Source organism: Chelmon rostratus, chromosome 18 (genome assembly GCF_017976325.1).
Source record: "Chelmon rostratus isolate fCheRos1 chromosome 18, fCheRos1.pri, whole genome shotgun sequence".
NCBI lineage: Eukaryota > Metazoa > Chordata > Actinopteri > Chaetodontiformes > Chaetodontidae > Chelmon > Chelmon rostratus.
Window position 1 is genome coordinate 17,306,796 of NC_055675.1, and position 13,163 is coordinate 17,319,958.

The 13,163-nt window shown below is 40.3% G+C and overlaps 1 protein-coding gene across 1 annotated transcript in view; it reads left to right on the plus strand.

The window, feature by feature from the left end:
- rngtt (RNA guanylyltransferase and 5'-phosphatase) overlaps nt 1–13,163 on the plus strand; it is an 84,841-nt gene that overhangs the window by 21,667 nt on the left and 50,011 nt on the right. Inside the window, exons 9-10 of the mRNA XM_041958539.1 lie at nt 2,798–2,933; nt 6,386–6,457. Coding sequence (XP_041814473.1) covers nt 2,798–2,933; nt 6,386–6,457 — 208 coding nt within the window. The remainder of the gene's footprint in view (nt 1–2,797; nt 2,934–6,385; nt 6,458–13,163) is intronic.

Here is a 13,163-nt window from a genome sequence, read left to right on the forward strand (position 1 = left end):
GCTTTAGCTGTAACATCTTATGCTCAAAGTCATGAAGTCTCTGTCGCCACTAACAAGCTCAAAGCCTGCGAGTGTGTTTAAAGGTCTGAAAACAACGCTCTCATGCTAATATGTACATTGGAGCAGCCTGTAATTGTTCTCCTTGTCCATACTGTCAGTGAAGAGATTCCTGTCTACCTCGATCCCAGTGTAAGAAATGCTGCTGCTGTGTTAATTGGCCTGCAGTTCTGGGACTATGCTAATATCACAGCAGCACATGCTGACAGTCATCATATCCAGATACATCTATATGGAAATCAGTGTTTTGAAAGTCCATGTGATTTCTAGATGTGAGAAAAAAATGTGCGCTTCCCAGTAAATTACAGTGTTAACAAAATAGTTGGATAAAGATCTTTCAGCAGCGAATGCTCAGTGTTGTAACAGTTGAAGAATATTCCGGAGGATAACACAAAGGCAACAATGGTGCCAGTGTTTTTGGGTGTGGCCCATCTTTTCTCTGTTCTTTTCCCGTCTTTGGGAAACAACAGAAGGGAGGATCAAGGATTTTGTCTGTTCGCCGTCCCTCATTTGAAATTGCCTACAATGTCTGCCAGCTCAGTGATCAGCCGGGTCCGTTGATCAAACAGTAAACATTTGGTGTGAACGCTTTGCTTGCACTCTTGCTTGTCTGGATATTATTCAGTAGTGATGTATTATGTATTTTGATGTTAAAATGACAAGTAAATTGATTACATGGAGGTTTCATTTTGTCCCTGTTTGCTTAATTTGAAATCATTTGGCCCACATTTATATAATGGCAAGTTTTCTAAGACCGATGTAAGAGCTAACAGACGAACTGACCTCATACAAATTCATCTATAAAAGTTTAATTTGGCCCCAATCAGACTGAAATATTACATCATGTGCCTCATGTAATCTTTCTAGATTGAGTAGCTCAGGCCAGAGGAGGGTGATGCTTGAAATTATAATTTGGTTTCAGATGATTGGTTGGCTACTGTCCAGATGGGGCGTTTATAACATAACAGATAAGCTCATGTGGAACGAGATCTGTTCACATTTTTATATTTACAGTTTATACCTCGAGAGCAGTTCATGCCTCAATGTAGAATATTTGAGTTTACAGCTGAAGGTTGCACTGTGTTGTTCAAGAACCCCCCCCCAACACACACTGATGAATAGAGGTGGAGGTGTAAGGCTGATAATAGTGTAAAAAAAGTGAAGTGTAAGGGTCGTAATGTCTGTGCTTCATCCTCCAGTAACCTTGCCCACCTGTGAGAATAATGTAGAGGAAGAGTGGAGTCAAATTAAAACCAGCCAAATGCTCATATCGTGACCCACGCTGGTAAGATGGCCTATTTTGACAGCTATTTTAACAGCCTAACAGTCGTGGCACTCAAGTTTTTGAATCTCCCAGTCGAATGCACTCAGGGAAAAAGTAATTTTCCAGCAATATCCTGTCTTTGGAGTTTCTTTATTGGTTGTACTTAATTTTACTTTTACTGAAGCCAACACAGAGAAATGTACAGAATAATAGTGTAACACAGTCTAATCCAATAATAAGAGCAAGGTACGACCCCGGAATGAGCATCTTAGAAGAAATTTAAAGATTTAAATTTGAGTTAAGCTGGCATATACTGTAGAACTACTTAAAGGGATTACATTTGTTCAATCAAAAGCTTTTTTAAATTGCTGTTGATCGCTACAGAATCCTTTCAGTACATTGTTTCATTATTACATGTGTTCCTGCAAAGGTTGAATTTGTGGAAAACTGGAAATGATTTGCCATGCCTTTATCTCACCTGAAAAGGCTGGCCATGGATTAGTTGAGCTTTGCGCTCATGCAAACAAATCACCTAACCACTGGTGATGAATGCATTTTGAAGATAGAGTAATCTCCTACAAGTAAAGGCTGTTTGTGTTGCAAGGCAACCCGGGACAGTGGTAATAGAAAAGAGAATTTGTTTGCAGTTCAGAGTTAGAAACATTTTATTCACAGTTTTTGTGAACCTTAGAAACTGGTCTTTTATATTAAAAAATCCACTTGATGCAGTTATGGAAATAAAAGTTGCTTGTTGTGATGGGTGTTTTTTTTTTTTTTTTTTTTTTTGGCCAAGGAATCACACTGAAAGGCTTTCCATTTTCAAAGATAGTTCCCATAAAGCACAGCTAGAAAAAAGGCAAAGTGGCTGCTTAGGTAATATGTCGTAATTAGCAGGTGTCTGTTTGCTGATCTTTCTTCTGAGACATGATAAAAGCTCTTACACCTTCAGCTTTTGTTTTATTTGAATTGAACAGGGTCTTTGTTGTTTTGTTGTGCTGACTGGGTGTGTTGTTTATCTTTGCTCACAGCAATTCAGTTTTAAAGTGCGATTACCATATTAAGTCCTCCAAATAAACTAATTAAAGGGAATTATGGCAGCATTGTTTGCCTGGAATGAAATTAAAGCAGAAAAATGTATTGAGTGTCACAAGGATCATAAGGGTTGATGATACTCCTGAAGAAAACAGTACAACTTACTGTCATTGAAATGGAGACATTTTGCATAAATAATAAATTACACAAAATGCTTTTACTAAAAACTCATAAATCAGCATCAAACATTAACCAGGGTGGTCTGTAAAACAGCACTGTAATAGCTCACCATCAATAGTGGTCAGTCGTCTGTAAACATGCTAGCAGATTAGCTAGTAAAGGTCGCTCGTAGCGGTCCAGCCACAGTCTCTATAACACCAGCGCAAATACAAATAGCCACCTTGTCATTACAGCAGCATAATGGTTCATCCTCTCCTCCTGCAGGTACATGATGTTGATCAACGGGAAAAATGAAGTCTTCATGATCGACAGAGACAACTCCATCTTCCACATAGCGAACCTAGAGTTTCCTTTCCGAAAGGACCCACGTGTCCACTTATCAAACACTCTATTGGATGGGGTGAGTTATTGTTCTTCCTAATATGTGTCTTTCTTTTGGACTGTAATGTGTTGTGCCATGCTAGCTTCTCTTGTTGCTTCCTTAAAATACATAAGGTGACCTGTTTCTCTGTTGACTGGAATTACATGCCCCCTCCATCCATCTCCCGCCTTGTAACATTTCCCATCCTGCCCCTACTGTGCAGTCTTGCAGATAATTGACATCAGTTGCCAAACCTTAGGTGAGAGAACAGCATGTTTCAGTCTGATGGTAGAGCCTGTCCCAGACGTCTGACAGGAAAACCATCATCCATGTCCTGGAGAAATAGCTAATGAAATGTTTCACGCTTTTTCTGTCACTGTTGCCTCTCTGTTCCGCACGGAGTCGTGTTGTAATGCTCAGCAGCGAACTCCCCGGGGTGGCGAGGGTCGGTGACTTATCCTCACCCTGTAATACAAGGCTCAGTCTTTTAATGGCATGTTTGTGCCGCTTAGGTCGCAAAGGTCTCTGCTCTCTCTCCAGCAGCAGGTGCACATGCACGAGTCATTATCACACTTCCTAACTGAAAACATAAGGAAATTGCTGCATGTTCTTGTAGTCAGCTGAGATCTGATTATGAATGTCTGCCAGCGTTTGGTATTCCAGTCCTGGAGATAACAGATAAGTTCCCTGTGATTGTTTTTGTTTTGCTCCTGGTCTTTTTTTTTTTTTTTTTTCCCCTCCAGCAATTTTATGTAAAGTAGGTTTGAGCTTCCTCTTGGCTTAACAGTCGCTGATTGATGCGGCGAATTTAGTTTCCTCACCCAGACAGGACATCTAATTGCAGCATATTAGTGTTCCTTTGAAGGAGCGGTGCGGATGTGTGTTTAAATTGCTACAAGGTTTGTTTTGACGCGTTTATTCATCTGTTGATGCTTCTGGCTCTCAGTTCAGAGAGGCTGTGTTTGGCTGTTTACCGTGAGCCCCGTAGAAGCCCAGCTGTGTTGTCTGATATGTTTCATCTTTAGCCCAAAGGCACTGGTCTTTGTCTTTACATGCTGTTTTGTGGTACAGTTTTTAATGAGCTTTACATCAACTTGATTTCCAATATGAGATGAATGCACAATGTAGATTGAATTCCTGGCGGTTTCCTTTGGTCCCGCTAATATATTCACCCGCCGCTGTCTGTCTGTGCAACGGTTCAGTACACAAGATGCATAATGATGGCAAGCCCATGGTATGACATCATTTATTCTATGCAGCCCCTCCTAAAGTGCTGTGCATGCCTCCCATCCACCCTCCTTTGTCCTCCTTTACCAGTCTGGCATTGACATGTTGATCTTTACTCTGCTCTCCTGTCAGATATGAGATAAAATGTCAGCCAATAGGCATACACATTTTAAGTATTTCTTTTCATTGATGATGGTTAATTGCAACACAAGACAAAATGGCACCCACCACTGCTGGTGAAGCCAATGTAGAAGTGCCATCAGCTCCAGTTCTTCAAATTACTGCTAGCAGGGTTTCCACGACTCCTTAAAAAGGTCTTGGAATAAAATCAAGGAGATTAGGATCATAAATTGTATCTAATTTGTTGTAAATTTGCTTACGGTCACGGACATTAGCCTACCGTAAAGCATGGCATTGTGACTCATTTCTTCAGTGTTCCCTGGAAGTTCCCTCTCAAATTTATGGGTTAAGACATTACTGTGAGTAACAGGTATGATAGATGTAAGATATTTAAGTAAAGAAAAATATTTGTGTGGGTTTTTAACAAATTTAGAGAAAAAGAAACTGTAAACAGTAATATTATGCTTGGTACAGTTTAAAAAATTAAATAGTGTATAGACATACACTATACAGACATAGTCCAAATGATATAGTGTGCATGTGTTGTGAAAAGTTAAAGATCCCAGTGAAAGCTCAATGGGGAAGGAGCTTGCCAACATTCAGCACAGATGGAACAGCAGTGGCTTAACTATAATGTCCACACAGGCCCAGTAGAGAGAAAGTCCTGTCTGAGTCCTCATTGTGAAGGAAATGAAGTGAAAAATGGTGTATTAATCAGTTGTTCTGGCAAAGTAGTCAACCATGTTGCAATGTTTACAATAAGCTTGTGACCTGACAAGTCAAGCAGATACTCTGGAGTTTAGATGAAGCCAATCTGTTAATCTTGAATAATATTCATGTTAATAAATCATCATTTTCCCATATTTCTGTGAATCAGCCATGACTCCACTCCACATTTGTTCCTCTGGTCAAACGGGGATCCATGATGGTTCTGCAATTATGTACAGTAGAGTAGTAAAACGTCGGGGTGTGCGATATGGCCCAAATGTTCTATCATGGTATATGTAATTTTGTATCACGGTAACTGCATACATCACAGTGTAGAAATTGTTCTGTAAATTCAATTAAGAAACGGTTTAGAATAACAATACTGAACCACACTTAGTCACATTTCATTATTTTCTTCGTTTATTTGGAACTTTCATGCAAACAAAAGCACAGCACTTGAGTTAAAAGACTCAAAACAGTAAAACTAACATTCTTTCAAAATGAAAGCTTTCAGGTTTCAAATTCAATTTGAAAAAAGTTAGTGTGGAGCCCTGAAAGATTTTAAGATATGAGTAGAAGTTGCATTTATAACATTTTTTGATTCAAACGTAGCCTAACCATAGCATGTGATTTGCTACTTCTGTACACTTGAAGAACAAATACAACTGGGATGACTACAGAAAATTGCGAATGAACATTTAATATCTAGGAATTTATGTTGTAGACATTACCGCTGACCATACATGGTCCAGCTGCATGCCAGGTTTCGAGCTAGCCTTGTGTAATAGCTGATCCTTTAAGTGTCAGATACAGCAGTAGAGGAGTCTGAATATTTAATGGGGGGAAAGGGCATAAATATAGTTCTCTAAAAGTAGAGCTTTACTCAAATTTATTTCAGGTAAAGCATCAGAGTTGCAACCCAGCTTTCACTCAAACTACTTGGTGTTGGTGACGTCTGCACTCTCACCTCACATGGTTGTGTAAGACTTCTTTGAAAACTAATCATGTCTCTGTTGGGTGTCCTGCACCACTGCTGCACCTGACTCTCAACTTGAGAGTCTTACATAATGGATGCGCAGTGCTATTTCTGCTTCCTGTCCCTCTCCTCCAGACCCCACCACACACACACACACACGCGCACACACCCACCTCCCCAATTCCTTGCTATTCTTCCCGCAGGCGACTCTCTCTCAGAACATAGATCCCCTTGAGAGCGCTCACCCCCTAGTGTCCCTCTGTTAGCTTCCCTCCTGCATAACTACTTTCAAAGAGGAACCATTTTCTACATCCCATGACATCAAGACTGCCAGGATTAAGCTCTTTCCCTCATATATATTTTGTACATCTTCTCCACTCAATCGTATAACTTTATCTCAATAACTGTGTGTCTCTTTCCACACCCTCCCTTCATCCCGCTCTTGTCTTTATCTCTACAGGAGATGATCATCGACAAGGTGAACGGTCAACCAGTCCCCCGCTATTTGATATACGACATTATCAAATTCAATGTGAGTAGCGCGGCCTTTTGAGATTGTGTTGTCTTTCCTTTGACCTATCACTTCTGAAAATCTGCCGGATCAAGAAGTCAGACAGAATAAACAAACAGCACATTGGAAGCATGCCATTAACACCGCGGTCTATCAGCAGCTCCTTCTCCTCCCTCTCCTTTCTTCTGAGCGTGAACCAGGGTCTGCTTCAGCAGAGGAAATTGGAATTTTTGTGGTCATAATCTATCAGCAGTTTGTAGTCAGAGCAAGGCGTCTGCTGTCAAGAAAAAAACATTTACATAGAATGGGATTTGCTTGTGCTGAAACCTGGAAAATCAAATTCCCGGTTGGGTTCCTCCAGTGCTGTTCTATGGCAGGCGACAGAGCCAGGCTCTGCAGTGTTCGCACAGGGATGACGGCGCTTGTCAGTCTGCATGCTGGAGAAAAGAGCATGGCTCAACTTGACCCTGCACCCTGTCACGCACCAGGCTTAGCTAAAGCCTGACCTTAACCGCAACACTGGGGCTGAACCGCGTCTGACCCATACTGAATATTTATAAGCTTTTGTGCTCATTCTTTGGTTCTGCTGTGCTCCATTGACCTATTTTTTTTTAATAATTGCTTAGAAAATTGTTTTGTTGAATATGAATCCAAACCTTTTATTTTGTCAGAATCATTGTATTAACTTGAAGTGAACCTGATGATGAGTCCATTACTCGCATCATAGTTGGGCAGCAGTAATTGCCCTGATGCATCTTTGCAAGTAAAATGATTTTTTCTATATGTGTCCTAGCACGTCTGTCCTATTACATTATTTTGACGTGGCCGTTTTTCTTGAGAACAGCCCGAGGACATTACAAGGCAGTTAATTGCTAACACTCTACCGAACTGTAAATTAATTCATCCCTTCAACCGATCTGCATGCTGCTAATTGCAAGCAGGCAGGCGCAGAGACAAACGAGCCCACAGTTTGCCCTTAGCGAGCCTCTGCTGTCTTCCTTATAAAAATTTGATGAACACCTTGGGATGAAGGAGAGTGGTTACTCTGGCCATTATGTTTGTCTGTCGCCTTCTTTCCTCCATTGATCAGAGAATCAGCACAAGCAAGCGGCTCAATAAAGGCTCCATTGGAGAGGGGGATCGTCTTTGTAAGATGGTGCAGAGGTTAGCAGCTCCACATGACTCCCCCACCCCACCCCCGAGCCATCAGTAAAGCGCCGCTGTATCGATCCTAGCTGTCCATTATTAGACTTCTCCATTATCTGTTGGTGGGCTGCACCTTGGCACCGAGGCTAGATCCTTAGACCGAGGATGGAAATGCAGCAGGAGGGAGAAGACACCACCCGCTGAGCCCATGGCCTAACGTCACACCTTGCTTGTTTGGAAAGTCAGGTGAAGCGCACTACTGGGATTCTTTTGACTGAAGCATGATGAGAAGTCTGTGTCCTCTTGCCATGATTGGTGATTTAGCTGTGAGTGAAGGGTCATAGTTTCTATGGATTTTGATGGATATGAATGGGTTATGTCAGCATATACTTATATATACTTCTTAGTCATCCTACTGATTTGTAAAGTGCCTCTCCAACCATGTAACTTATTGACCCGGACTAGTATCCTGAGACATGGAATACATTTTTTATTTCTGCTGTCGCTGCAAAGTATAAAAAGCCTTTTTTGTATTCTTGGAAAGTTGTTGCTGTTTGTCAGTCACTGTCAGCTCCCCCACTGTGGGGGAACTGACAAGATGTGATGAAAGCACAACAACAATTACATATATGTCCAAAATTTTCAAGTTGCTGTACAGAGCTATTATCTTGAGAAAAATCTGTGGAGGTTTTGTCCTGACACTTTGATTGACCTCGGTATCTGTCATCATGCCAAAAATATTTTCTCTTTTGGGGCAGAATTAGACAAGATAATTGGCTCGATCAGATTAACATCTGAGCAGAAAGGAGTGCTTTTAGCGCTCACCGCAGAAACTTTAGCTGTTGAGGTATGAGAGCTTTACTGACATCAGCTCCATTTACTTCTGCTTGAGAAATTTGTCTGCAGGTACAGTCTGTTGCTCTGCAGGTTTTTCCACCCCAAGAATAGTCCCGGTGCTGCATCGTTCCTTTCAACCAACGGCAGCATCACTCTGACGCTTCTCTGCAATCACATCCCACCAGCAGTCTGCTGTCATATAGAGTACCTATGAAATATATATATATATACACACACACACACACACACACACACAGTATATGGATAAACACTAGTATTCTTGCTAATATTTTAATCGTCTCTAGGTAGTTACAACCGCTAATGGCTGACAATGACTTTACGTTAACCTCAGCTGCTTTAATTTGCTCATGAATCACAATGCATCCAAGCCACTCTGCTGGGACTTTCATCTGCATTTTGCCTGTAATTATGAAATCACTCTCCACCTTCATTTCCATGTTGAGCATGTGGTTGAACATGTGGACACTGATAAAGCCAATAAGATGGCCATTATAGGGATAATTTTACTAAAATGTAGCTGGGGAGGCAGCAGTGACCTCTATTTGATTACCGAATAGCCTGTAAATTTAACACAGGACACAGTGTTTTGTGCTGGATTTTCTCTAGAATACAAATGTGCTTCAGGAACTCTTAAAACGGCTCCTCATGCCTTTTATTTTGCACAGTTCAAGAGGATAATTAAATATATTCAGCGTTTGAAATAGAAGTAGTCATGAATCATTTTAATTTCTGTTGTAGAAAAAGTTTTTTCTGTCTTTCCTTAAATTATCCTCCATCTCCTTAAACCCTGCAGAAACGTAGTGGTCTGACAGCTCTTTGCTGTATCTAAGATGCATTATTTGATGTTTTTTTTTTTTTCCTGCCTCTGCCTGAGACACAAGCCCAGCTCTGCATAACAGTGACTCATAAAGGAGCAGGAACAGTAGGCTTCAGGGGCTCTTACACTATAACTACATAGACCATCTTCATAAATTGTGCCCTGCTCAACACCATAAGAAACAGAGAGGAAATTATAATTTCAATAGCGTGGTCCTTCCAAGTGATCATGTAATTAACATGCTACCAATAACAAATGACCACTGAAGCAGCGTCTTTAGGGAACACATCCTTTCTTTCTTCTTTTTTTATTGCCTCAAAATACTGCTTTTGCATTATGGTTCCATGATGCAGACAGATGAACACGATTCAGTGCATGGTTCATAATGTTTTTAGACCAAAACTGTCTAAAAGCCTCCATTTTTGTTAGAAATATCCTGCAGGAAGCTTCTGTTGACTGGTGCCTTTTCTGATTTTGTCACCTGTGTATAATGTAATTTATTCCAAATTATCCCAAACAGTCACAACAGCACTGTCAGTTTTTTCATGTAAGATACTTATGTTTTCGCTGTATTCGTGAGTTTATCCTTCAGCCTCTGCAGCCTCTTACTGAAGAAGGCTTTATTTTTGATTCTGCAGCTCTCTGGTGTTTAACATTTAATGCATGTTTATATATAGATTCTTTATGCGCTCAGTTCATTTTACCCGTAAAGGTGATTATGCAATACACTGAATTATATCTTGTTGGACATGACACAATGTTTGACCCTCTCCATTTACGATGAATGCATCTGTAGATTAATGCACCCATAATTTAATGTTTAATTTGATAATATTTGAAGAATCAGAATACTGTATATAAACTTGTTACTGTATGCGGAGGAGAACCATACCTTTGACGTCAAACTGCTCAAAATCCATGAGCGACTAATGTGGGATTTATGTTTTGATTCACTGGATTGAAGCATATGTTTCTCTCCTACATGGGCTGCAACTAATGCGTATTTCCATTATCTATTAATTGTTCTGCTTAAAAATGTAAGAAAAATGACCCACACTGGAGCCTGAGTTGAAATATTAATGTTGCTTATGTCGATCCAGTAGTCTAAAACCCAAACATATTCAGTTTACTGTCATAGAAAGCTAAGACAACCAACAAATACCTACATCTGAGTAGATCAAGCTACTGAGTTTTTGACATTTTTTGCTCCTAAATGAAACTGCAGACTAAAGTGGCTCCTCCACTTTTCTCGTTTTGTCAGCTATATCAAGGCTGATCCATCTGTTGTCCAAAACAGTGCATTGTGCCCTGTTCAAACACTGCCTCTGGCCCAGTCCATACCCACGGTGTGAAGTCAAAGTGAAGCAGCTCAAAGAAATAAATAAATGGCTACCAGGTTAGAGTTTATGGCTTTCTAACAGACAGTGAGCTATCGAGACACGCTACCCCCTGGAGCTACGGTCAGAAATTTCGCTGATAAAATTGATCTTTATTCCCATTAATGCTGTATTAACAAGATTCTTCTCTGCTGTGCTTTCCTGCTGAACAGGCGTGGACAGAACATGCCTTGAATCATCCACACTTACATCTTGTTCTGTCCGGATGACACAGCTGACAGATGGTGCAGAATGTGTGGGACATGATACCAGCTGTTGCTCCAGCAGACTGTTGTGTGGTTTTTGCAGTCACCCTAAAAGAAAAACAAATTGTCAAAGTGATGCCGAAGTGAGACTTTCTCAAACTTTAATTTGGACTTTGACCGTATTTGTAGTTGCCAATTTGTCCTTACAGAGTTGATAAGCCTGCATTAAGCAATTAGACAGACTCTAAAATAGACAGAGACACTGTCATGGCATACTGCTTGATTATTACGTAGTTTTGGCTAATGTGTTACCAAGCAGTTGCTTATTTACACATCCAGCACACTCAAGGCAACATGGGCATCCCAATGGAGTTATATGTATGCAAGTCCAATATGGAATCCACCTTGTACCTGTTTTGGACCAGTAATTCCTTTAGGTGATTTAATAATTAATTGAGCAGCTAATGAATATTTTTCATTTTTTATTAATCTGCTGATTCTTTTCCTGAGTTATTAAACTAATTATTCATTCCAGAAAGCATCTGCCCATCACCATGTTTTAGAGCCATCTTCAGGTTGATTGTCCTTACTAATGATAGTGCCCCTCCTCCCCCTTATGAGGGGGAGCAAGCTCATTGATCCATAAACCACTGAGGTGTAGTTTCTATCACAGCACTGTAAGCTGGAGATAGGTGGTCTCTCAAGCCCCCTCCTCTGTTCAGTGTGGGCAGCTCCGCCTTTCCTTCCAACCTCTTCCATACAAATTAGCCCCAATAGGGGACACAGGTGATCCCATAGCACGGCCATGTTTCTGTCGGAAGAATCCATCCTTGTATTTGAGTTACAGTATGTGGTGTTCAAACACCACACTCAGGCTGGAGGAGGGGCATGAGCGTAAGGTACCATCTCTTCTGGCAAACACACTTCAGGGACATTTACTTCTCAGCTCATGTGCTGATCATGTGACTTCTTGCCAGAGTGACCACCTGTCACTTTTTACTGCTGATCATAGTGTTTGGAAGAACACCGAAACATATTGTTGATCGTTCTTTTGATAAATTCTTTTAACGTATTGCAACCTGGATGTCATCATCTCATCAGGTGTGTTTTCGCTTGATTTGAAGACTCAAGGCCATACGTGCTAGTATCATTACACATAGTAGTAGTACAGCAGTGTTCTCTGTGGTTGTATATTAATAGTGAGAGATTGAAGACATGTTTGTTGTTCATAAAGTTTGGCATTGTACCTGCTTATGTAACACTTAAAAGAATCCGCCTCTGTTTTGCTGAATATATGTATAACTCATGAGCCAATACAGTCTAGTAATTGCATCTAATCTTAACTAATTATTGGCCATCCACCTCCTCCTCAACTTTAAAAACAAACTGTTTCTTCCCCCCCATTGGCCCAAGATTTCCATAGTAAGTTCTTGAGAAGAGAATTGGCCTTTACCAAACAGCAACAGAGCAGAATACCAATGTCCCCAAGTCACACCCTCCTGGTCAGTGAATCTCAATATAGATCAAGGAATATTGATCCATAACCCACTGGTGCAGGAACAGTAAAGGTCTAAATGATTCATTATATATATATGTGTGTGTGTGTGTGGGTTTTTAAACAGGTAAAAACAACACACAATGTCAAATCCCTAAATGTTTACTGAAAAATGTAGAAATTCGTAAGAGAAGCCAAAGGTTTAACTGGCTCACCTTTCACTCACAGCTTTGTTTAAAGTCGACCTGCTACAGTTAGTCACTTAATCGATTAGGCTAAATTAATCTGCAATAATGGTTCTCTCTGTCTTCTATGAGAATTAACTGAATATCTTTGGGTTTTGGTGTGTTGGTCATATACAGAAAAAGACATCTGAAGAGGTCAACTTGGCCTGAAGAAAAACATGAATATTGAATAATATATATAATCATTTCCACCGAGACAACAGTTAATGCAGAAAATGACTGTCATGTTAATCAGTAATTAAAATAATCACTAGTTGTAAGCATATTTTACAGTGAACATTACAATGTAGAAGTACTGTATATGACAAGGCAAGTATAGCATGTAGGGAAAAATAATGGAGTATTAGAGTAAAGAGAGATTTTCTAGAGAAATGAGTCTTCTGATGTGATAAAATTGTTGATAATCGTAACCTGACAAAACAATAAGGAAACAGAATATACATGCTTCATTAAGTCAGTCTCCTTTACGTACATAAGAAAACTGAAGGGCCCTAAGATTGATCCCTGACGGCCTCCAAAGGAAATCCTCCTGTAGCCTAAGGAATTATTCCATAACTCCAATTATATTTATCCTGGTCTTGGAG